Source organism: Haliaeetus leucocephalus, unplaced genomic scaffold (assembly GCF_000737465.1).
Source record: "Haliaeetus leucocephalus isolate CR32 unplaced genomic scaffold, Haliaeetus_leucocephalus-4.0 Scaffold848, whole genome shotgun sequence".
Lineage (NCBI taxonomy): Eukaryota > Metazoa > Chordata > Aves > Accipitriformes > Accipitridae > Haliaeetus > Haliaeetus leucocephalus.
This window is the reverse complement of record NW_010973284.1, coordinates 16,267,560-16,290,022: the sequence shown is the minus strand read 5'-3', so window position 1 is coordinate 16,290,022 and position 22,463 is coordinate 16,267,560. Positions and strand designations below refer to the sequence as shown.

Sequence of the window (22,463 nt, the reverse complement as noted above, 5' to 3'; positions counted from 1 at the left end):
AAGCTTTGTTGTTGGGGGCTGCACTACTTTCAGTGCTCATCATCAAGAATGCTGATAATATCTATGAATGCTGGTTAAAAAAAAAAAAAAATCTGTGACTTTCTGATTAGAAAAGTCCAGGCAAATTGTGTTATTTCCTGAAATGTTGGTGGAATTAGATAGTTATAGTTTATCCAACTCACAAACCATTATAGCTGACCATGCTCAGTGTTTACTGGAATGGACTTCAGCAACTGGGTATCCTGTTAGTTAATAAATTCAGCTTGCCTTTTTTTTTTTTTTTTTTTTTTAAAGTATGAGCATAGTGTTTCCTTGAGACAATTAAATAAACTTTTAAATTGTTTATAGACAAAACTGGCGTACCAAAAAAGTCTGAGCAAACAGAATAAATACAACCATTAAAAAAAAAAAACAGTTATTTGGCTGAAGTCATTGCTGATGTAAAGATATCTGGATCCATTGAAGCTAGTGGAATTGCATCTGCTTTTTCAGTAATTCTGAGTTTCAACCACTAAAATATTGTTTAGCTGTTTTGGTAAAGCTTATCACATTAGTTTTATCAATTGCACTCTTGAGGTTACAGATAATGATCTGCTTGTGTATAAGCCAGGAGATAGATAGTGTTCTCATTTATTCAGTATAAAGTTAACTCTCATTTAACGTCACTCTGGTTATGTAACTACTTCCACAACAGTGGAGTGACTGAATTTGTGATGAGGCAGGTAGTGGAAGAATTTCACCCAGTGATTTGCACTTATGCTATTTCAGCAGCACTAAAATAGTGTATTTGCTGAATGTGATGTTTCTTTTACCTCTGTGGTTGCCTTTTGCATATAATAGGCCCATTCCTCAAAGTTTATTTTCAAGTCTTAGTGAGGCAGATTTCTAGCAGGGACTAAATATACCAGTATTAGATGCCTCAGTAACAACTAAACCCTTAGTGGAGGAATTGTGGCTAGTTACCTGAAAAGTATTGTCCTTCAAGTGCTTCCATTCTGGATAATATTTTTTTGTATGAAAATGATTAGTTCTGGATAATTTTAGGAAAAATATCTAATAACCTAATGTTCTTTTTTTTTTTCTTTTTAGAAGAGATGAATGATGAAGAAGACCATTCCCTTCCTCCAGAGCTGACAGAATTGCTGGGTGCTAACCCACTGCCTGCTCCAAAGAATCCTGCATTAAGTGATGGCCTGACTTTTCCTTTTCACATTAACAGAGGAAGACATGACACAGTGGGAGAAGGCATTTTCCCACCCAGGGATTCAGTGGATACATTAATAAATCATGACTTTGAACATTCCCTCTCAAAACATAAAGAACCTGAAGAGGTTCAGGGCAGTGCTGATGTGGCCCTGTCAATAAAGTGTGATGACAAAGTCATGACGGTAGCTGTAGAAAAAGACTCTCTGCAGGTTGGTGTGATCTCTTATTCTCAAAGCTGGGCAGGCTTTTTGGGGCAGACCATTTTATTTGTATTTTGATTGAAAAAATAAACATTCTAAGATCTACAGCCATCACCACCCAACCCCCCCAAAAATAGTTTGGTGGGGAAACTATGCTGTAACTATACGTTCTTTGCCGTAACTCAGGATCATGTTTCCTCTTCCCAACAATCCAGTAGTTTGTAGAGGGATTTCTGATTAAAGCTTTGTAGGGTCGGTTCTGTCAAAAAATTACTGTACTCAACCATCAGTCTGAGTTTTTAATCTCCAAAGTACAAAGAAGCTGCTTTTGATAGCTGTGTGAGACCTGAATAGATCTGTCTTTACCATCTACCAGCTGACAGGTTGCTTGTGTCCATTTGCATTGTGGAAAAGAGTCTGATACAGACAGCATTTTTAGCTCATTTCAGACCAGAGTCAGCATTGTTAATCAGGAGATTAATAATGAACCTGTTGTTTTCTTTGTTCTATGTTACATTTATTCCCTGTCTGTCATGTATAACAGCATTTTGAGAGTGACCTTCCCTGGATGTCAGTACAATGAATTTCACTTCCTCCTATCAGCAGCCATGAACAGTATTCTGAGCTGCACTTTAAGCAAGAGCCTAACACAATTGTGTTTCAGCCACTTACAAAGCGCCTTTGTTTCAGGCTAGCGGCTACACAAGGACAGAACTCTCACTGCTGGATCACTCTTGCAAAGCCAAGATGAATGGTACCCATTTCATTTTGGAGTCTTTGCTGAACAAATGCGGGACTCGGACAGCATATATCTTGAACAAGATTGTTTATTTTAACTCTGTGAGTATTTTACAAAGAGGAGCCGCCTTCTGCACTGCACATCATAGTGGCACAAGGAAGCCATTGTAGTTAGCTTTAGTCTGAGCAAAAAGGAGGCATCCTGATCTTTTCCTGTCTGGCTCAAACCTAGTTGCAGCTACAGTCCCTGTATTCAAGGAGGTATGAAGGCTGCACATTCAGTGTGCTCCTGTGGTCAGATAATATCCCAAAGGAAAAAGGAGGAGTTGGAGTTAAATACTTTTACAAAACTGCATGGCTGCACTTTGGGGACCATCTGTACCAATCTCAGAGAAGTTGCACCAGCTTTCTCTGTGCAGCTTTGATGTACCCATACCTAAGCAGTACTACATGGCTGTAAGGAGGAATAGGAATCAAGTTCTGTGATTGCATGAAGCAACACCGTTTAATTCATTTGCTGAATTATTTTAAGTGAAATTTTTTCTTCCAAAATTGTGTGTGAAAAAGGCTTTCAAAATGTGAGGAAAAGATATTGTCTGTGCATGCTTCTCTCTTATAATGGATTCATATTTGTTATCAGTTGATGTACATGATGAAGGGACTCTTGAGTACTTGCATATGAGTGACGATGATAAGGAACCCAGTTAGATTCTAAGCGACCGCTTCTAGACTGGCTGAGCTTATGAGCTTGAGTACAGCACAGCTAATCTGGGTTGGAAAGTAATGACACGTTTCTGTTGCTGAGCTTTCTAGTACATACAAGTAACATTGGCAAATGATGGAAAGCCTGTGGTCCAACCCAAACACAGCTAAGGCAATCTGATCTGACCTTGCCTAGTTAAAACCGTTCTATACTGGCAAGTCTGTAGCACCTAACTTTAGAAACAATCCCAAACCAAGACTGTGGATAGAAACATCTCCAAACTACAGAATAGCACGTGTTTGGAGCTAAATACTGTCATTGTCCCTATATTCTATTATGGCCCAAATGAAAATGGGTATTTGCCTCCTTTCCTTTCTCCATCATGTCTTTTAATAGTCTTGACTACTCACTTAAACTCCAAATCATGTATGGTATCTTTCAGAATTTGGGAGCATTTCTCCTAAAAAATAAACACCATGCAGTGGAGTCTCAAAGAGGGTATGTGTCACTTAGCAGTTGCTCTATGTCCAAGAAAGCAAAGATGAAGTCCTGGAAGGGAGGTGACTAGCTGAGGAGCCACGGGGCATACAGAAGCAGAGTGCAGAACATTGGGAAACAAAACCAGGAATTTTCAGGTGAAGAAATGGAGAAGTGTGCAAAGGAGGGGAAAAAAAGCGAGGGGGGAATTCAGTAGGAATTCAGAGAAAAACAAGGGAAGAATGAAGAAAGGGACATCATGGTTTTGGGTGTACATCTCTGAAAAAATACACAAATGACAGAAGAGAAAATCCTTTAATGACCCTAACACCTCCAGTGATTTTCCATGAGTGCATTGAGGAAAACTGTAAGTTGCAAAAAATCACTTTAGAAAGCCATTTCTTGTTTCAATGTTGCTTATAGAAATACCAGAAATAGAATGGAAATGCTAGGCTGCTCATTCAGACACCAGCACCCAGACTGGTGTCTTTGCTGGCTCTGAATTCTGGAAAAAAACTAAGGGGCGTTCTCTAAATATAGCCTACATATCTTACATGCTCAGCTCAAGGCTGTTTAAGATGTGCTTTCACCATCTGCTTAGCTGGTACACTTTTTTTGGCCTTTGCATTGGTCTGAAGAGAGAAGAAAATGATAAGCATGAAGAGAGAATGCTCAGTTATCACCTAATTTTATGCGTTTGCAATACCTTTTGTGCAGATTGTCATTCAGCTGTCATCACCAGCTGAAAGCAGTGGCTTTGATGATGATGACATGGAATCGGGTGATAATGGATTTCCAGGGGATGCTGATGAGGGAGATGTTGCTTTCTCAAGCTCGCCTGAAATAGCGGTATGTTACTCTCAGGTTTGCACCTGACAATACAGAAATGCCTATCGTAATAGGCACTTCACATAAATTATATTAATTGTATAGCAATTGATTTGTCTTTTAACACATTTCTTCTCACTTCTAGTTCTTGTGACCCTGTTGAAGATTTGCACTAAGTAGATGGAACATGGGTGGGCTCCTATTGTAGACTCCAAATTTGTCCTTATCCAGCTACCACTCCTGACTCAGGATGTTATTGTGTTGTTTTTTTTCATTTCAGTTTAATTGCACGCTGCACCAGCCAGAGGATGACAAAGGCATGTTCTGGCCTCCTGAACCACGCATCGCCAATGTGACCTTCAACATGGAGCTGTACAAAACAGATCTGTTCCTTGCTCCCTCCCAAGGACTCTTCTCTGTTGCTGAGAATGGGCCAGTATATGTAGAGGTAACAAACTGAAAAAGGCTTTCAAATTAAAAGGAAACATTTTGCAAGGCTGTGCAACTGAGCCAGATCTGGTTTTGTCCATTGAGAGGTCTCATTGTGCAGTTGCTTTAGGCAGACAGGTAGGTACTTCAGTAACTGTGGGGTAAGAAGCAGGACAATGTTTTGAGTCAAAACCAAAGGGTTCCTACAAAATAGATGAATCTAACTGCAAGGTAAATTGGTCATTCTTGCCAAATCTGCTTTTCTGTGCAGAACTTAAAGTGGTCTCTCAGCTCTTGCTCTGAACTGGCATTTCCTGATGAAGACTTCAGGGTTGATTTATTGGGTAATATGGCTGAACCTCATCTGAAAGATGTAGACATGCAAAAAATGATTACAAGTGTCTGTCTTCCATATGCTGGTGTTCTCGGGTTACAAAGTTAGTGTAGATTCTGATTTCTCTCCAATCCGCTTACAAACACCAGTTACAATCCTTTTGAATGCTATCACATGAGAGATCTAACAGCTTCAGATAAATAAGACCAGCAAAGTCAACAGCCACATACACTTGACTTCAGGTGCATTTTGGACCTGGTAATATTTCCATGTGTTGCGAAGTTGCTTATGAAATCTGGAGAATTTCAAACCAATACAGTTAGTATTTCTAAAGATAGTCACGTGAATAGAATTTTGCATTTTTCAGGTAACAGTAGGCTTTAATAAATACAACATTGGCAATGAAGTGGTATCGCCAGTTTATAGATGAGTAAATCAGGAGTGGTGAGCTATGGGCTTATAAGACTGGGAAAATGAGTTTATTGACTGAAGCAGTGCTGTGCCATGTTTGCCTTGCCCAAGTTAGTTCCTCTTTGTGAGCCCACATTACACATGATAAGCATAGTGGCCCATTTGACATTGGTGCAGTTTTCTTCATTATTTCAGTGTGTTGTGTCTCCCTCATTCTCTACCTGGTGAAAAGTACTTAAGACAGTTGAAGCAAAAAAAAGAAATGTGTCACGCTGAGTTAAGAATTTGTTTATAAGACACATTATTTTTTTCATTTGGATAAAACCAGCTGCTTCTTTCAGCGATCTGGGATGAATCCCCCTGGCTCTGAGCCCTCTGGATTTATCTGGTTCTGGAGCTGTTTATTCAGACAGATGTTCTGATTTCTTCATCACCTGTCCTGGCAGAAGCCTTTGTTTGCTGTTTCTCTTTCTTGCACCGTGGAAAATCTGTATCAGTTTTGAACTTCTGTGACTCCATTTTTAGCTGACAGATTTTTTTTTTTCATTTTTTGTTTCTGTTTTGCTTTTGTTATTAACAAATATATTTGAGGGTTTTTGGTCAATAAATTGCTTAGGTCATAATCTGTAAGAACTCTTTATCTCCCTTTTCCTTCTCTGCTAAAAATGTTTTTTTGCATTGGAATCTTTTGGCTCTTTTTTATTTTGTTCTCTGCTGTCATTTTCTCATATTTTGGGCTCACCTTTCTCCAGTAGTTCTCTTCTTTCCTTGAGATACCATTCATCCTTTTATTTACCTGATGGTGTTTCATGATGCTGTAGTATGCCTGTCCTCCGTGCTGTAATTGCTTTTTTAACTAGTTTACACCATTAACTTGTTTACCTGTTGGTGTCTTGACTTTCATTCATCAGTCTTTATTTCTGTTCTTTTTAGAAGATGGTCTTTCTTGCTTAGATGCTTCAGCATATCCCTTCATCTCTAATTTGATTGCTGCTCACATAAGGGAGAGGAAGAAATGAGAAATGCCTTTATTCACTGCGCAACTCGTAGCATCCAAAAATTTCTGTATAGACCACAGGAAAATTTGGCAGGCTCTTCCTTAAATATACATGCAGCACATATGGATTAAGTACACATTTAAGGCACATTTCTTCTAAGAAGGAAATTATTTCTTGTGGAACTGTTTTCGTCAGGCAGTTTTAATGGTTAGGCACAACGCTTATGTTGTTTATTAAGAGCAACACGCTTAGTTTGTTACAAATTCCATTTAAATTTTTTTCCTAATTATTCTGTAGCATTTGTTGTCTGTATTCCAGTCCAACTGAATAACATCAGTGCCCTGGAAGCTTGCAGTCTTAATTATTTCTCATAAAAGAATATGAATTTCAGACTTACAATAAACTAAAAGGATCATTTCACAAGAAATTACAGCTTTTTAGGAGGCTTCTCTGCTCCTCCAGTCTAGGAATGCCACCCACACATCAGACCATGACCTCCTCTCTGCCTCTGCATTCCTATCCTGGCTGGGGGTGGGTACTCTGTTGTGTCTCTTGCTTTTATTTTTTCTTTTCTTTTTCATTAAAGTTTCAAACAGATACAAAGACATGGAATTAGTAATTGACTTTCGTACAGCTCTGTTATAGCCTGTGTATCTAAGGGAAGGAGCACCATCTCAGGTGGCAGTCACAGTCATTAACTACGTGTCTGATCTGGACTGGGTTTTTCATCTGCTTTTGGAAAGATAAGGGATTGCTGTATTTATGCACAGTTATACTATTAAACAGCTGCTGGTTTTGAAAGCACAGATTTTCTGTCTCTCAGTTTGACAGTCTACCCTTAACGTTTAGCCTTCAGAATAGTTCAGATTGGAAGTGGCACTGGAAAACTGCTTAAAAAATCTTTGAAAATGTTAATGAAATGTGAACTAAAAATGTCATTTCTGAGATCTTACTATCTCTTTCTTTTTAATGCAGGTGTCTGTGACTAAAGCTGACAGATCCTTGGGCTTTGCCATTCAAACATGCTTTGTTTCCCCATTTTCAAATCCAGATAGAATGTCTGACTACACCATTATAGAAAACATTTGTCCTAAAGATGAATCTGTTAAATTCTACAGCATTGAGAAGGTGAACTTTCCGATACCACATGCACAGAAGGACAAAAAAAGATTTAGCTTTGTTTTTAAACCAATGTTCAACATCTCACTGCTCTTTCTTCACTGCGAGTTGACTTTGTGTACAAATAAAGACAAAGATGCTCAAGGACTGCCAAAGGTAAGTAATTTATTAAAGTATAAACTTCTAATTTAGGTAAAAATATGATATTTTTTTCATCTGAACTTTGAAGTGAATAAACAGTTTTCTGTGGAATTGATGTAGTGACGTGATATCTCTAGGCTCAAAACTTTTAATAGGTAAGAGTTATGATGCTATGCACTTTGACCGCATAATTTACAGTTTCTGTTTAAATTTCATTAGATGGTTATATGGGATAAATAGAAATTGCTTTTTATTACACAAGTGGTTCAGATTTATCTTTGCTACCCACATCACATCCATATCCAAAGTGCAAACTATGTTAGCTTTAGTTTCCAAAGACATGCATCGTATCAGATAATATTGAAATCTGATTGTTACAAAAGAGAATTGCCAAATTTTGTTACAAAAGAGAATTGCCAAATTTTGCTTTATATCTAATGGAAATGGCTGTAAATTAGTTGTTCAAGAATGTGTTCTAAGAATTTGGAATTTATTTTCACTTTGGGGTTTATGCACATCCCCCTTAAAATTATTCTTTTTTTTAAGATGATTTGTCATTGTTGATCAACACATGTGTTGGTGGCTACAGTTTTGGCTACTGGATTTTTTAAAAAACATTTATCCTAAAATAAAATAATTACTACCATTTAGTTTCAATTGTGACACTCTCGTAAAGATTAGAGGATCCTTAATGAAGGCAAAGGTTGCGTCCTGAAGCACAGCTAAATATGACCTTTGCCAGTACATTACAGATGGGTTGTTTGGAGCTTCTCCTCCTTTTTTGGTAAATAATATAGGATAAAACTGATGATGAGGCAACTGTGCAGCTGGCACAGCTGTCCTGGCAGACGGGTCACTCTCTGACCTCGCACACTCGTTTTTCCACTCGCAGTGCATTCCTCCTGATGAAGCTTGCACCTCTCTCAATGTGAATATGATCTTGGCCATGATGCACAACAAGAAAACCTTCACCAAGCCACTTGTTGTAATAACACATGAAGGAAAACCAGAAGGTATGAAAACGAACTTGAACTGTTTAATAAAACTATATATATTATATTGTGTAATGTACAACCGCTTGAAATGAGGGAGTACTCCAAGTATGTGGCATTGTATAATCTTGTGGTGATACTGTGTTTGTAAGATGTTATTTGTTTAGACATTTTCCTGGCAGCAATCATCATGGCAGTTCATTACCCTTTTTTAACTGTCTTTATTGATCTCTGGACATGTAGTTTTGCCAGGCATTGAGAAAGGAATACCATACTAGACAATAATACGGGTTTCAGAAATATGAATATAGCAGTAGCACTTCCAGCAGCTTCTTGTTGCCCAGAGATCAAAGGCAGTGCTCTGCTCCCTGCTGTATCATTTCTTTATTGTGCTTGTAAATATGTATATTTAGGAATAACAACAATGGAATTGGTAAGTATTGAGGACACTAAAGCCTGATAAGTTTGTTAAGCAAAAGGGTGGCCACTGGAGAGAGAGTCATTAGACTGTTAAACTATTAAGAGCAACAGATGAGATGCACAAAGGTATTTTAGCTCCACTTTGGTGGGACTTGTTTGATTATGTAATCTTTATGGAATAAAACATGTGCGTGGCTAGTAACTCTTTTTTCGTAGTGAATTCTTCTGACAACAGCATCAGTCATGTTTTGATGCATTCATAGAAGAAAACGTGCATTATCTTTTCTTTTTGTATTAGCATGGGAGTTTAATCAGAAGCTTCAGTGGCTTCACGTGCTCATCAAAATCTTCCAATTGTGTCCAAAGGCTGTTTGACCTTTGGAATGCTTTTTCGGGAGTATCAAAAGGTTGGGGATCAGAAGTCCTCTAACCTCTCATACAGTGTGTGCTTTTTAGTCTTTGAACAATTTAAAGCACCGTACAGTATTGCTAGGGGACATAAGCAACAACTGTTTCTGTTTAACTCTGCAAGTCAGCTCATGTTTAGTTTGGGGGTTTTTTTACAAATTTCTTAATAAAGATCAAATCCACTATGAATTAAAGGCAAGTATTTGATCTGTTGGTGTGGTACAATTAAAACTGTGCTTTGGGCCTGATTCTGCACTCTTTGCAAAGCTCTCATTTTTTTTTCAGTCGTTACTCTATTGGGAATGAGTAAATCCTGCAACTGAAGTTCAGCTTTCAATAAACAGACTTGTACTCTGAGCTCTCTTGCCCTTCCGATGTGTGGAGCATTGTGCGCAGCTCCTGTCGCAGGCTGGACTCAGAATGTTGTCTTTGTCAGAGGCACAAGGTCTTAGTGTGCAAAGATGAGCTAAATTTATAAAGATTAGTTACAAGACAACACTGTGATAGAGTATTTTGTTGCATTGTGGGTGATTTAGTCTAATTGTGGGATGTTTGGTGGAAATCTCCCCAGCATATCGCAGCTTTCAGACATAATACAAAGTGGCACATTAACAACGTAGCTTTGTTGGTATGCAGTTGTTCTGCAGTGAATCAAGCAGCTCCTTTCTAAAAGCCAAATGCCATTGTTGGCCAATACGTGAACCTAAGATTTGGAGAAGAAATTATGTCGCATTACTGAACAGGAGAATTTACATCTTGGAGGTCGTGTTCTTAATTTTCTTTCACGTGAACAGGCCAGCTTTCATCGTTGTAAACCATATTATGTGAGTTACTGTCATTGGATCTGCTCTCCAAGCCAAATGTAGAAATCATGTGCTTGACATTTCAAAAGTCAGAACAAGTTGGTCATTGCAAAGGTGTTGTCTTTTTTTATTCAGACATAAGCTTATGGCTGTCATTGACTGTAATAGAAATCACAACGGTATATCTAAAAGAGAATAACTCTTCCTCCCCTCCTAATTTTGTTATTTACAAGCTCAGTTGCCTGCATTATTGCAGTAGATCCCAATGGAAGTGTCTAAAACCTAACTCCATGCCACATTTCTTTCCCTTTGCATTCCTGCATTTCACATACACGCTCTCCCCCACTTCAGTGAAAGGTGTATGGGTGGCCATTTAAATGCTAGGAAATACGTGTTCTTCTGTTGAAACGATCTACCAATGTCATTGTTCTGATTTTTGCTAGGTGTGGAAACTTTAGATTATTATTTCTACAGCAAAAGGACACAGGTCATAGAAAGGAGGTCAAGTGAGCAGCTAATAAATGTCTCTATCCTACAAAGGTATAGAAAATCATGATAATTTCTAAAGGTTAGCTGCTGATGTTTTTAAATTAGATGCTTTTCCTGGACCTCAAGAATTCCCACTGCTTCTGTGTTGCTCTGAGCAAACCACGTTAAAATACATGTAAGAACTGGGTGGCTGGGGAGAATTGATAATGGGCTACACAGCCTATCATTAATTACCAGGCTTTATATTCTCTGTAGAGAGGCCAATGACAGAATAAGCATGGAAAATTCATTCTCCCGTCAGCTCAGAAGGCATTTTCTTGGCACTTGGAATATGCTAGTGGAGTGTTTGAACAATCTGATAGTGCCCTTACCCATGTTTGTACTGTTCAATGCTCCTTGGTTTCAGTCCAGCCCTCCTCACAAATCTTACATTCAGTTACGCTTTTGCTGTTATGTGCGCTTGACGACTTTCCAGCTTATTTGTGCATGCACACACCCACCCCTCTATGTCCTCACCTGCTTCCTACTACTGTTCCACCTGTTTCCTACCATCCTGCCAAGAGTGATCTGGAAGAGATACTCGTGTGTTGGAACAAGTGACAATAATGCAGTTTAAGAAAAAAATACTTTTTTGGATATTGTTGGCACATGTGTCTCAGAGTCTAATGATCTTATAGGCTATTGCTGGCAGTTTAGTGCTGCCATTTGGGTTCTAGAAGTTAGAAGCATAGTCTTGGTTTAAGAATACTTTAAATAAATAAATGTATTTATTTTCAGTATTTTTGAGCCGCTATGTTTACATAGCAGTTAAACTTTTTTTTTTTCAGTTGCTAAAGATACAAAAACAAGTATTGGGACACTGTCTTATCAAATCCTTGTACAGCTGTTGCACTGAACACACTCAGATATGCCAGAATTTAAATGAGATCCCTAGGTTACTGGCCAATCCAGAAGCAAACTGCAGCTAACCAAACAGGTCATCAGGTCTGAAGCCAGAATCTCTGGCTCTTCTGCTTGAGGTGGCATTCTTGGAGAAAGATAAGAGAAGCCAGTTCATAAGGGAAAATTCTTCATTTTTTTCGCATATGTTTACTTGTCTCTTTCTGTTACATGCTGATAATGATGATGATATTTGATATTCTTGCCAAGAATAATAGCTTTGATATAATAGCTATGATCTTTTATTTCCTATATATAATTAAAAAACAAAACAAAACAAAAAACCCACCGAACTTCCAAGACAGAATACCAAGCAAGACTCAGGAAAATGTGTGAATCAACACATACTCATGCAATTTGGACAAAGCAGTGTGTATCATGCCATAATACTGACTTTTCCTTAGAGGTGATAGCAGCGTTTGATTTTATTTTTTTTTTCTTGTGATTTAGCATGCTGTTATCTCATGTTTGTGATTAGTGACTAATCAGATGAATGTAATCACCTTAAAACAGCCTTTGCAATCCGTGCTCTTCAAGACCTCCACATAGGGACAACCAGAGTTACTGTGGGTCAGACCTGATGACATCTGGGTGAGAAAGGTTGCAGTGTACTTGCCAGCAAAATATATGATGCATGAACTATACTGTAGATAAGATCCCCTGAGAAATGATCAATATATGAATAGAGTTTTTCTAAGCTGAGCAAGATTATTGAATTCAGGCTTGTTTTCCTGAAGTTCCTTGTTTGTAAAAATTATAATTAATGTCTTTCTGTCAGATCAGATCCTGAAGGTTGCTTACGTAGTTTGTAGGCTGTATGTGGAACTGTGATTAATGTTTTGTGGGTTTTGTGTTTTTTTTTTTAATTAGATCCTTCCCTTCCAAAGCCAAATGTGAGACAGCAACGTAAGTGACTCTTAAACCAATCTCTTTTAAGCCTTAAACTTTTGCCTAGAAAGTGTTAGATCAATGAAGAAAATTATCTTCAAGCTTTCTGAGAGTGTGTGTGTCTTAAATTCTGGGACAGAACAGAATTCTGACTGTATTGCTGATTGAGAGATTCCCATTGGGATTTAGAGAGAAGGGCTGACCTCTTGTGTATGTGAAAATCAAATTTGGGAAGATATCAAGATTCTCAGCCTTAGCAGGTTCATTTGCTGATGTGTCTGTTTTATTTCCCCCTTCTCTGCTGAGGCCACTGCTTCCCAATACTAGGGTTTTAGCAGCAAGGCCATCTTATGGAGCTCCTGTGTCCTACTCCAAGCCTCACTCCTACCCTGCACTGCAGCTGGCCAGTGACTTTGGCACCAGCAGTTACAGGTCATGCTGTAGATGAGATTACCGACTTGATACAGATTAATTTCTTTGGGGTTTTTTTTTGTCTTGGCATAGTGAATTAACCAGGGTCAATTACTGATCCACGAAGGGAAGAAAAGGAAAGAAGCAGGACTAGAAGACAATAGTTAACAGGAAGGTGAAGATGATTTGTAGCCAAAACCAAGAATGAATGGAGAAAAGGGAAGATGAGAAGAGGAAGTGCAAAGAAGGTTTTTTCCTCTACACCTGTCCCTGTGTCTTTGGGACTAAATTTGCTCAAAATAGCAAGGGGAATGAGAAATTATGCTTCTGCCACTTCAGTCTCCATGTGACTTTTTCCTCTCCACTAAGTTTCCTCCTAAGAGGGAAGGACACTGGCTAGTGCCTTGTGGAAAAAATAGTTGAGTTTAGGAGAGTCTTTTCAGTTTTTATTTAAAATGACTAGATGTGTCCAAAGGAATCAGAAATAGTCTCATAGAAGAAATGGGAGAAAAACCTTCTAAGCCACTGTCTGTCAGGTGTTGCATGTGCAGACTTGCTCACAGGCACCCAGAAATGGGTCCTGAAGGCCCTTGCCAACAGGAACTGCTGGAGAAGACATTTGTCAAAAGGGGAAAAGGGGAATGGCCCTTAGGATCTCAGGAGCTGTTGGGCTGGGGGATGTTCATAGGGACATCTGCTGGATGCAGGAATGTGTAAAGTGAGGGTGTTGGTTGTGTTTTGAGAGCTGAAATTCCACTGAAGGATACTACAGAGAAGATCCAGTCAGCTCATTTCCTGGCCAGCTTAGTAAAATGTTATTCATTGGGCTAAGCCATTTTGTGCACTGGGAGACATTAAAAATACTGAAACTAGAATTCAATTTTGTTAGAAGAAAGTTCCCCAAATGATTGCTAAAAGAGTGATTTGGTTGGTTGTTTGGGGTTTTTTTTAAGTATTTCTAATCACCAAAAAGAAAAACACAAAAGCTGAAAGTTTCTCTGTTTGGATGGTTAATGTTGGGGGGAAATACATCCAGGAACCAGATGCTGTTACCCTTGAAATGGTACTGCAAAAGGGCCTCTCCCCTAGAAAGTGATTTGTGTGTGTGTGTGGTTCTATTTTTGTGTTCTGGAATTAATTTCAGTTATTGAAAGCATTGCCAAATGTGAAAAACAATTGTTTCTATTTATGTTTTCGCTGACTTTTTGCTGGCATCTCTTCCCTCTTAACAGCAGTTCCGTTCTCCACCTAGATTTCAGACTGAACTTGCAGGAGATGTAGGGGAAAGTTTGCTTGAATGTTAACGCATTTAAATGAAAAGCATCTTTTGCCAAAAATCTCAGCCTTTTTATAAGACATTTTTAAGATAAATGGATATTTAATTGAAAGCAAGTTATTAACAGCCAACTGAAAATGCTTAATTTTTGCAACGTTTTCCAGATTTGGGTGTGCTGAGCTGGGCTTTTGCTTTGTGATGTGGAACAGTTGCTTGGACTGAAGCCAGTCTCTGAAAGCATCACTTTTATTTCCTTGATGCAAATCTGCTAGTGTGTTCCTTAAAATGGTGCTTAATTAACTCTGAATTTTTAAAAAACTTTTCCATGAAAGTGCAAGGGTGAATTTTCGTAAAGCAGTATTTGCAACTGAAGGTAAAAAGTCCTTATTGTGTGTGTTTACCTTTGTAGCTGTGTTCTATGGTCTGGACACGCTGACTGTCGTGGGCATTGCCTTTGCGGCATTTGTAATTGGAGCCCTGCTAACAGGAGCACTCTGGTTTATCTACTCTCACACAGGTAAGTATGAGCGCTCTTACAGACCTTGGTGCAAATCATGCCACAGGAAACGCAGTGTGGTCTGAACTCTTGCAAGGTGGGAGGAAAGGGGAGGGGGGCCAGCTGTCCTGGACTTCTTTTTCCTCACTCTCTGTTCTTGCTAGGGTGTTTTCCAGCAACTTCTCCCATGAGCCTGTTGGTGTGTATCAGCAGATTGATACCTGCCTTTCCCTAAAGGGAGGTGTTATGTGTGATGAACATGATTTAAAATTTGCTAAAATAATTTTAAATGCGAATCTTGAAAACTCAGCTGGGACATGAGTGAAACTGAGTATTCCTGGCTTGTGCATTATCAGTAGTAGCATCTCTGTATTTCAAATTTAGTTAACATTTCAGTTAATGGATCCCTTTTGGTGCCCATACTCCTTTTTAAAAAATTTTCTGCAGTTTCTAAATTAGGCTGATGTGACTGTGAATGTGATGTGATCGGTACAAGGAGTGGGCCAAATGCCTAAAAGAATGCTTTATTTACATGGACATATTCTGAATATAATGTTTCTTGGGCCTTGATTACATAGAATTTTTTGATTACATAGAATTTTTGCCCCAATTATTTATTCCCCCATTCTTTAACTGTGACACTAAATTGGTAGTAGTCATATGTAATCTCACTTAATTGTGTCCAACCAAATAACCAGGAGTGTGCCTGAATTGGTGCAGCCTTTAGGCATAGATAATTTTTCAGTATCTCCTCAGAATTTTTTTCCATACTAAACTAAGTTAGCAGAAATCCAAGACTGTATTGGAAGAAGAGTGAGTTTTGGGAGCTTGCTGTTGCATGTAATCTGCAAGGTGGTACAGACAAAGACTGGACACTGATGGGGCCTCAATTTGCAGCATCTGACCTTGGCTGCTTGTGGATTATGGGATATCTCAAGATCTCTACAGCATGATGGACTCCAGCTATTTCCACTTTTGACCTCGCAAGACCCTACAAAGATCTCTGGGAGGTGGGGAGAATGTGAGGTCAATTACTCCAAACCTGTGCAGCTCTGGAGTACTGGAATGCTCCCATAGCCCACCGCAGGGGTTTTTTGGCACCTAAAATTTCATGGAAGCTATTTAGCAGTGAGAATCCAGCCCTGTCGGGTCAGAGCGTCTGTAAATATTAAGACCCGGGAGCTTTTGTTAATTTGGGGGGGAAGTGGTTTTTTTCCAGTTGGCAGTACAACAACTTTGTATAAGCAGTTTAATACTTCTCAATGCATCAGCTGTGCATGAAGCTTGTTTGGAATTGAGGCAAATGTGGAACATTTAAAGGTTGTGATAACAGGTATAAATAGTATAATTCTGCCTCATATACTACTGAAACATTGTGGAAGAAAAGTAAGTGCAATTTCAATGAGTAAATGTGTAAGTTAAGAAGGTAATTTCCAAATCTGTAGCCTTTATTAACAAGAAATTAAAACGGTTGTTAAGTTAATATCGTTAGTCCTGCATTTGTGGAAGTTCAATCTCTCTTTGTATGCTGAACCATCTATAGACACATGTTGTGTGTCAGTAGTCAAGGAACACTGGGAAGCCAACATGATAAATCCTTCAGCCACAACAGGACTTGGACCAATCCCATTAAAAGAATTACATTAACAAAGTACATCAGTCATAGTGACCACGTATAAGTAGTGGAGAGGGCAGCAGAGTGCAGTGAATGCTCTGGCAGGGGCAGTCTCTTAGAGGACAACTGCTGTGGCAGACAAGATAATCCAGCTGCAGTGGAAATATTTTAAAGCTGTCTGCAGACTTTTATTAAAATAAGGAGGAAAAAAAAAGATAATCTACACAGTGGCTGTCTTTTGCCATTAGAGAATTCATGCATTGCTGAATCGTGTTCTGAAGTACCACATTTTGTTGCAAGTAGCACTGGGTTTCTAACACATGATTTAGACCAAAGGCTGGAATATACGAGTTTGTTCTACAACTGTTTTTTGGTGATACTCAGAGCATGGACAAAAGCTACTGCTAGTGGAGAATGGCAACTTGGCATGTATGAAGTAAGGTGTTTTTGTTGCTGTTGTGCTATATGCAATACAGAAAAAGGCCACCTTTTTGCCAGTAATAAGAAGGTTTGCCGCTACGCTTTTATCAGTATGTTTCTACTGGCAGACTTGTTCTAGCATGGAGAAGGCTTTACATGAATGAGCTCTCTTGTTCATCTTGATAGGCCGTTAACATTAAAACCTCAAACAATTGATAGTAGAAAAGAACTACAAAATAAGTAGAATTTCATCTCCAAGTATTGAACAAGGATTGTTGAATTTTTTTCATGTAGGGCTTTTGCTGATTCCAGTCATGAAAAGCATGCCAAAGCATCAAAATTGTACTTTAGAATACTCTAAATTCTCTGAAATTTCAACATGGAGTACAGATGTCCTAAGATATACAAGTAGTAGGGGAAGAGAGAGGAGAAGCTAGGATTACAGCAGAGGAGGAATTTTAGCTGACTTTTCTGCAAAAGGACTCCATATTTTTGATCCTTTCTGAAGTCAGTTAAAGGATGTGAAAGGTGGCTGAAGGCTTTCCACAGCAGTGTTGGTCCTGCCTGGAGAGGACCCAAGAACAACAGGAAAGTAGCAGACATTTGCCACAATTAACCCAGTTTACCTGGGTGTCTTATGAAGAAGCAAAAATTTTGCAGTGTGCGTGTGTACAGAAACCCTTTAAAATTTAACTATAGAAGTATCTATCAATGTAATATGTCTTAATAGGGATAATTGACTATGTTTAGGAAGGGACATGCACAAGTCTGATTAGTTAATGGGACTGGTTTAGCAGAGAACATCAGTTGCTTCATTCTCTTAGAAAGCGTGCTTTCCTTCTCCGGGCAGTGTTGCAAGTTAAGAGGATGAAATGTTCCAAAATCTGAGCAGTTAAAAGCGTCCCTCCTCCCCCGGTTCTCCCTTTTTTATGGGATCTGATTTAAAATAAACTGACATAGCAACCAATTATATTTGGCAAATGGAGATAGAAAAGCAAACATTCAGACTTCCTGGACAGGGAGTACAACTGGCAGCTTTCCTAAGTGTGAATAATAAAGTGCATGTTGTCGCATTCAGATGGGTAGAAGCTTGTTTACTGTCAATAGATGAGACATGTCCATTTTGAGCAGTTCTGGTTCAGTAACATGAGGTACATGAAGCTGTTTACACAAAAAAGACAGATGGGGAACACCTCTTCAGTTATAGTTTACATTTCTTTACATCCTTTTCATGAATATTCTTTAAAAAAAACTCCACTACAGATTAGCTAGGAGTTGAGGAAATAAAATGCAGGAAAACCCAGCCAGTCCAGATGTAGTTGCTACGCTGTGTTCATAACATCGCTGGGATTCGGATCTTTTTTCCCTGAGGACATTGAGAATTTGTTATTGTTACACCAGGACCACTTGTTGATCAGAGCTGCTGATTGTGCTCTAGAAATGAGGTGCTGCAGAGGCAGTTGTGTTACCGCGGAGGGAAGGGGGCTCCCATCCCAAAGCGAAGGGAAGGTGCCTCCTAAGACGCTTTCCAGAGGAGCCGGGAGGAGTAGAGCAAGCTGTCGGGCTCGCCCGGGGACTCCGGCACTGCGGTTGTCGCTCTGCCATAAAATAAAAACAACATGTGTTTAGCTTATAAATGAATTTCTGGGTAAATGCATACAGATTGCATTGACGTGCTGAGGCTGACGCAAAGCCGTGTGTGATCATGCGGTTTGTAAGATGGGTGACGGCGGAGCTGCGAGGAGAGCCGGCGGGAGGGCGCGGGGGCCGGGGGCCCCGCTGGGGGAGCGCAGCGCCCGCCCTTCCCTGCGCGGCTGCGGCGGCTTCGCCGTGCGCTGCCGGGGCAGGGCTTCGCCGGCTGGCTGGTTTCTGATAAGCGCTTGTCTTCGCTTGTTTTGTTTTAATGGAAGGGGGGGTTGCTTATCACGGCCTTCGTAAATATATCCTGTGGCAGAAAAGGAAGGAAGACTTGTACACAAACAACTGCGGGAGAAGGGAGCGAGTCGGGAGGGGAAGGCATCCAAACAAGGCTTAGGAAAGCTTTTGCCGCATGATGACACAGACATTGATTTGATACAGTTTATTCTGATGGGCTGCAAAGCCACTTCCAGTGCAAGGTAGAGCTGAAACTTGGTTTATTTGCAGACGGCTGGGGGTAGACTCTGACCTGCTGCATGTGAGCAGAAATCCGCTGCTCGTGGACGAGCTACGTACTTATTTCTTACACTGGGAAAAAGAGACTCAAAATCTGCTCGCAAGAGTAAATGCTGGACGGAGTGCTGAATTCAAGAGCGAGATCCTCACCCTCTTTTTAAATATTTCATTGGCCTCCTGGGTGAAGTGGTTTAGTGGCTTTTTTTAGTTTGTTGCTTTTCTGTCCTGTCCCGTCCCTTCTTTCCTCCCCATTCCTAGACCAGTGGGGTGTAAGGCAAGAGCTGTGTGTCGTGGGGCCTTATGTGCATTTACAGCTGTGGCTGCAGCGCGAGCTAGCAGCGAGCCTGCTGGTTTCCATTACAAAGAGCACTTGCAACCTCTGCTGTGAGAAATCCTCAGATCTCCTTTGTTTGTAGCAGACCTCTGAATGCTGAGCAGCCTATGGCAGGACATTTTTTGGCCCGAGACACAAAGCGTTAAAGGCACGCTTCCTCTGCGGCCGCATTCCCGAGGAGCTCGGGGCTCTGGCAGCTGGGCAGCAGCACACAGGGCATGGGGATGTGCCAGAGCAGCTCCTGTGGGAGGAAGCTGGCTCGTCCCTGCTCTGTAACCCTCTGGATGCAGGCTGTGCCTCCAGCCTTCAGCCTGTCGCTGAAGCAACAATCGCTGTGGACAAATCCTGAGCAGGGAAGAAAAATTGGACTCTGCAGACCTGGCCCATGGCGTCAGGTTTCAGATACCCTAGGGCAAGGTGAAGCAGGGAGATCTGCGTCACTATGAACTCATGAGGCAGGAGATGTACCAGCCTTTGATTTTTCCCAGTCGTTCCTGCCCATGATCCAGCAAAATACTTCCGTCTTGCTCCTTTGCTGGGAAAGCAGCCGTGCTGGTGCTGGCTGCCATGGTCTGCAGCTCAAGCAGCAGCAGTCTGTCCGTGTTACTGTGCTGAGATCACAGGTTTGCATCCTGAGAGAGGAGTTCAAGGAAGGGGGCAGCCACAATGTACGTTATACAAACTTAGTCTTGCCGTCTGTTTTGAAGAGCCTATTTTGTAATATTGCTAGGGTTGCAAATTTGAGCACTGTAACTTAAAAAATGCCACAGTTACCATTTCCTACATGGCCTCATTATGATCTTTTGGGTATAATGGTGCAATTTTTACTTCCATGCTAGTTGAGAGCTGGATTTTTTCCGTAGGATCCCAGCCACAGGTGCAGAAGGCGTGTGAGGAGAGCAGACAAAAATCTAGTGTTTATCAGGAGCCGTAAATCTGGCTTTAACTCTTAGCGCTTGATTTGGCAATCCAAATAACAAAGGGCTTTTAATTTATCATCAGTAAATAATTAACAAGAAATGGTGAGACTTGTTCTCGCTACAGGTTAGAAGTGCTATGTGTACTGTAGTAGCTATAGGGGAGCTTCCTGCTTGTTATATTTGGAGCAACTCAAGTCAAGCTTGCAGGGTAGCCTGTTGTTTTTCTACATGAAGAAAACCGGCCACATCTCAGGATATGTGGCATCCAGTTGATTGAAGAACATTGTCTTCAGCTCCGCTTTTAGTAAATATGCTGCTCTATAAACTGGCATTAAAACTAAAGCCTACGTTTCATTGGCCTTTTTCCATGAAACAGCAAAGCTATAAAATGGTCTGAGTCATGTAACGAGACCCATTTGAGTGACAGCTGACAACAGAAGATGGAAGGTGTCTATCTTGACAGTTTACATCACCTGCTTTTAAAATGCTTAAGAAAACAGCAGTATTATTTTCCCCGTGTGCATAGCAATGCTAAGGTGCCAAAGTCTCGCAACATTTTCAGCAGTACTCTGTTTGAGGTCTGTCACCCCAGATATTCATTGCATGGAAATACAAACCACCAGAAGAGGAAGACTGGGAAGGAATGGATTATTGTTTTCTATGACAACTAACATTTTCAATTTCCCTTGTCCCGACCCCACTTTTTGTCTCCTTTCCCTCAGGGGAAACAGCAGGAAGACAGCAGGTCCCTACGTCCCCGCCAGCCTCTGAGAACAGCAGTGCAGCGCACAGCATTGGCAGCACACAGAGCACCCCCTGCTCTAGCAGCAGTGCAACCTAACTCCAGGGGGAACACAGCTGAGGAGCAACATAGGAGTGCATGGGTTCAAAGGACTGTGCGTGGACATCAGCTTTTTGAAGTTAAAAGGATTGGTTTGGTTGCTTTTGAAAAAAGGAGGAGGAATTTTCAGGAAAAAAAAAAAAGACTGATTTTCTTTTGGGGAAGCCACTGTGTGTGTGAGTGTGTATATGTGCACACAATGCATGGGTAAACACAGCCTGTTGGATCTTCTATAGCATGTTATGCTACATGTGACAAAGCTACTAATTTTACAGTACTGCAACCTGTTCTAGGGGTCCATGGGCCCTCAATGTGAAATCTATGCCAGTTTGGAAAAATGCTGCTTTGTCTATATTGACTTTTTTCTTTCCCTAAACCTTCTCATTGACACAAGGTATTCATTAAGGGAATTGAACAAGATAAGCAGAACAAAGATGATCTTAGGTCTAAGCAAGAAAGCCTCGAGGTCAGATCTCTTTGGTTAATAACATTTTATTACTTCAGCTATGTTTAGCCACTTTTGAGTAGCCTTCGTTTTGTTAAGCTTACAGCTACAGCATCTCGTTTGCTTTCCTGTTGTGTTTGCAGCTTCAGGTTTCTTCCAGGTATTTTTGTTTTAATATGCATTGATTAGCTAATGGGAGAAGAGCACACTCTAACATTCCCTTTCTTCTTCTCTGGGCCAAAGCTCTTTAATGAGATAATTTTTTTTTAATCTACTATACCAAATACAGGCACACACAAATGTTAAGACAAGTAATGGTCTTATGCACTAACATAGATGTGTGTGTACCGTTAATGGCAATGTCTTTATGCAAATAGATGTGTACCTAAGTATACAGAGCTTAACTTACCACTTTAACAATGGGAAAATGAGCTCAGTGTTCCTTCCATACATAAAATATATGATGCATATATATATATATAAAAAAAAAAAACCCAACTGTCTCTTAAGTTTATAATAGGTAGATAGAGGAGATAAAAAAGGTAATTTGGTTCTAATCCTTTAGCTAGCCCAAATTCCCTTTGAAATAAGAGATGGTTTTGAGGGCAGAAAGAATGTACAGTACAGCCTGTTGTTTGTGCAGAATACTGCCTATCAAAATGAAGCTATTCTCTTAAGATGGTTGTGCAGTTGTTTGTGTCAGACTGTTGTATGAACATTGCAATTGGATGGTCCCAAAGTAGTGTTGGAATATGGAAATGGCAGAAAGGTACTAATTGTCACAGTATTTTTTTTAGTGTCATTGCCATATCTTGACCTTCAAATCGATGCCAAATGAAGAGAAGGACACTTTTAATCTGTAATTGTTTGACTGTTAAGTTGCCACTTTGTAATTGTAATGTGTTCTACTGATCCTTCTCCTTTGAGGAAAAATGAGCATTGTTTTCCTCTAAAAATGAGATGAGTAACTTTTATTAATTTTAGCGAAGGTTACCTGTGCTCTGCAAGAGGAGAAGGGAATTCATTAC

General features: G+C 40.0%; 1 protein-coding gene across 1 annotated transcript in view; it reads left to right on the top strand.

The window, feature by feature from the left end:
- The window catches only part of TGFBR3 (transforming growth factor, beta receptor III), a 107,187-nt gene extending 85,452 nt beyond the window's left edge, over nucleotides 1-21,735 (top strand). The window contains exons 8-16 of the mRNA XM_010582628.1: nucleotides 1,090-1,415; nucleotides 2,097-2,246; nucleotides 4,042-4,173; nucleotides 4,433-4,600; nucleotides 7,300-7,599; nucleotides 8,477-8,597; nucleotides 12,506-12,541; nucleotides 14,620-14,727; nucleotides 20,872-21,735. Of these exons, the coding sequence (XP_010580930.1) occupies nucleotides 1,090-1,415; nucleotides 2,097-2,246; nucleotides 4,042-4,173; nucleotides 4,433-4,600; nucleotides 7,300-7,599; nucleotides 8,477-8,597; nucleotides 12,506-12,541; nucleotides 14,620-14,727; nucleotides 20,872-20,990 (1,460 nt within the window). The 3' untranslated portion in view covers nucleotides 20,991-21,735. The remainder of the gene's footprint in view (nucleotides 1-1,089; nucleotides 1,416-2,096; nucleotides 2,247-4,041; nucleotides 4,174-4,432; nucleotides 4,601-7,299; nucleotides 7,600-8,476; nucleotides 8,598-12,505; nucleotides 12,542-14,619; nucleotides 14,728-20,871) is intronic.
- Nucleotides 21,736-22,463: the final 728 nt, after the last annotated feature.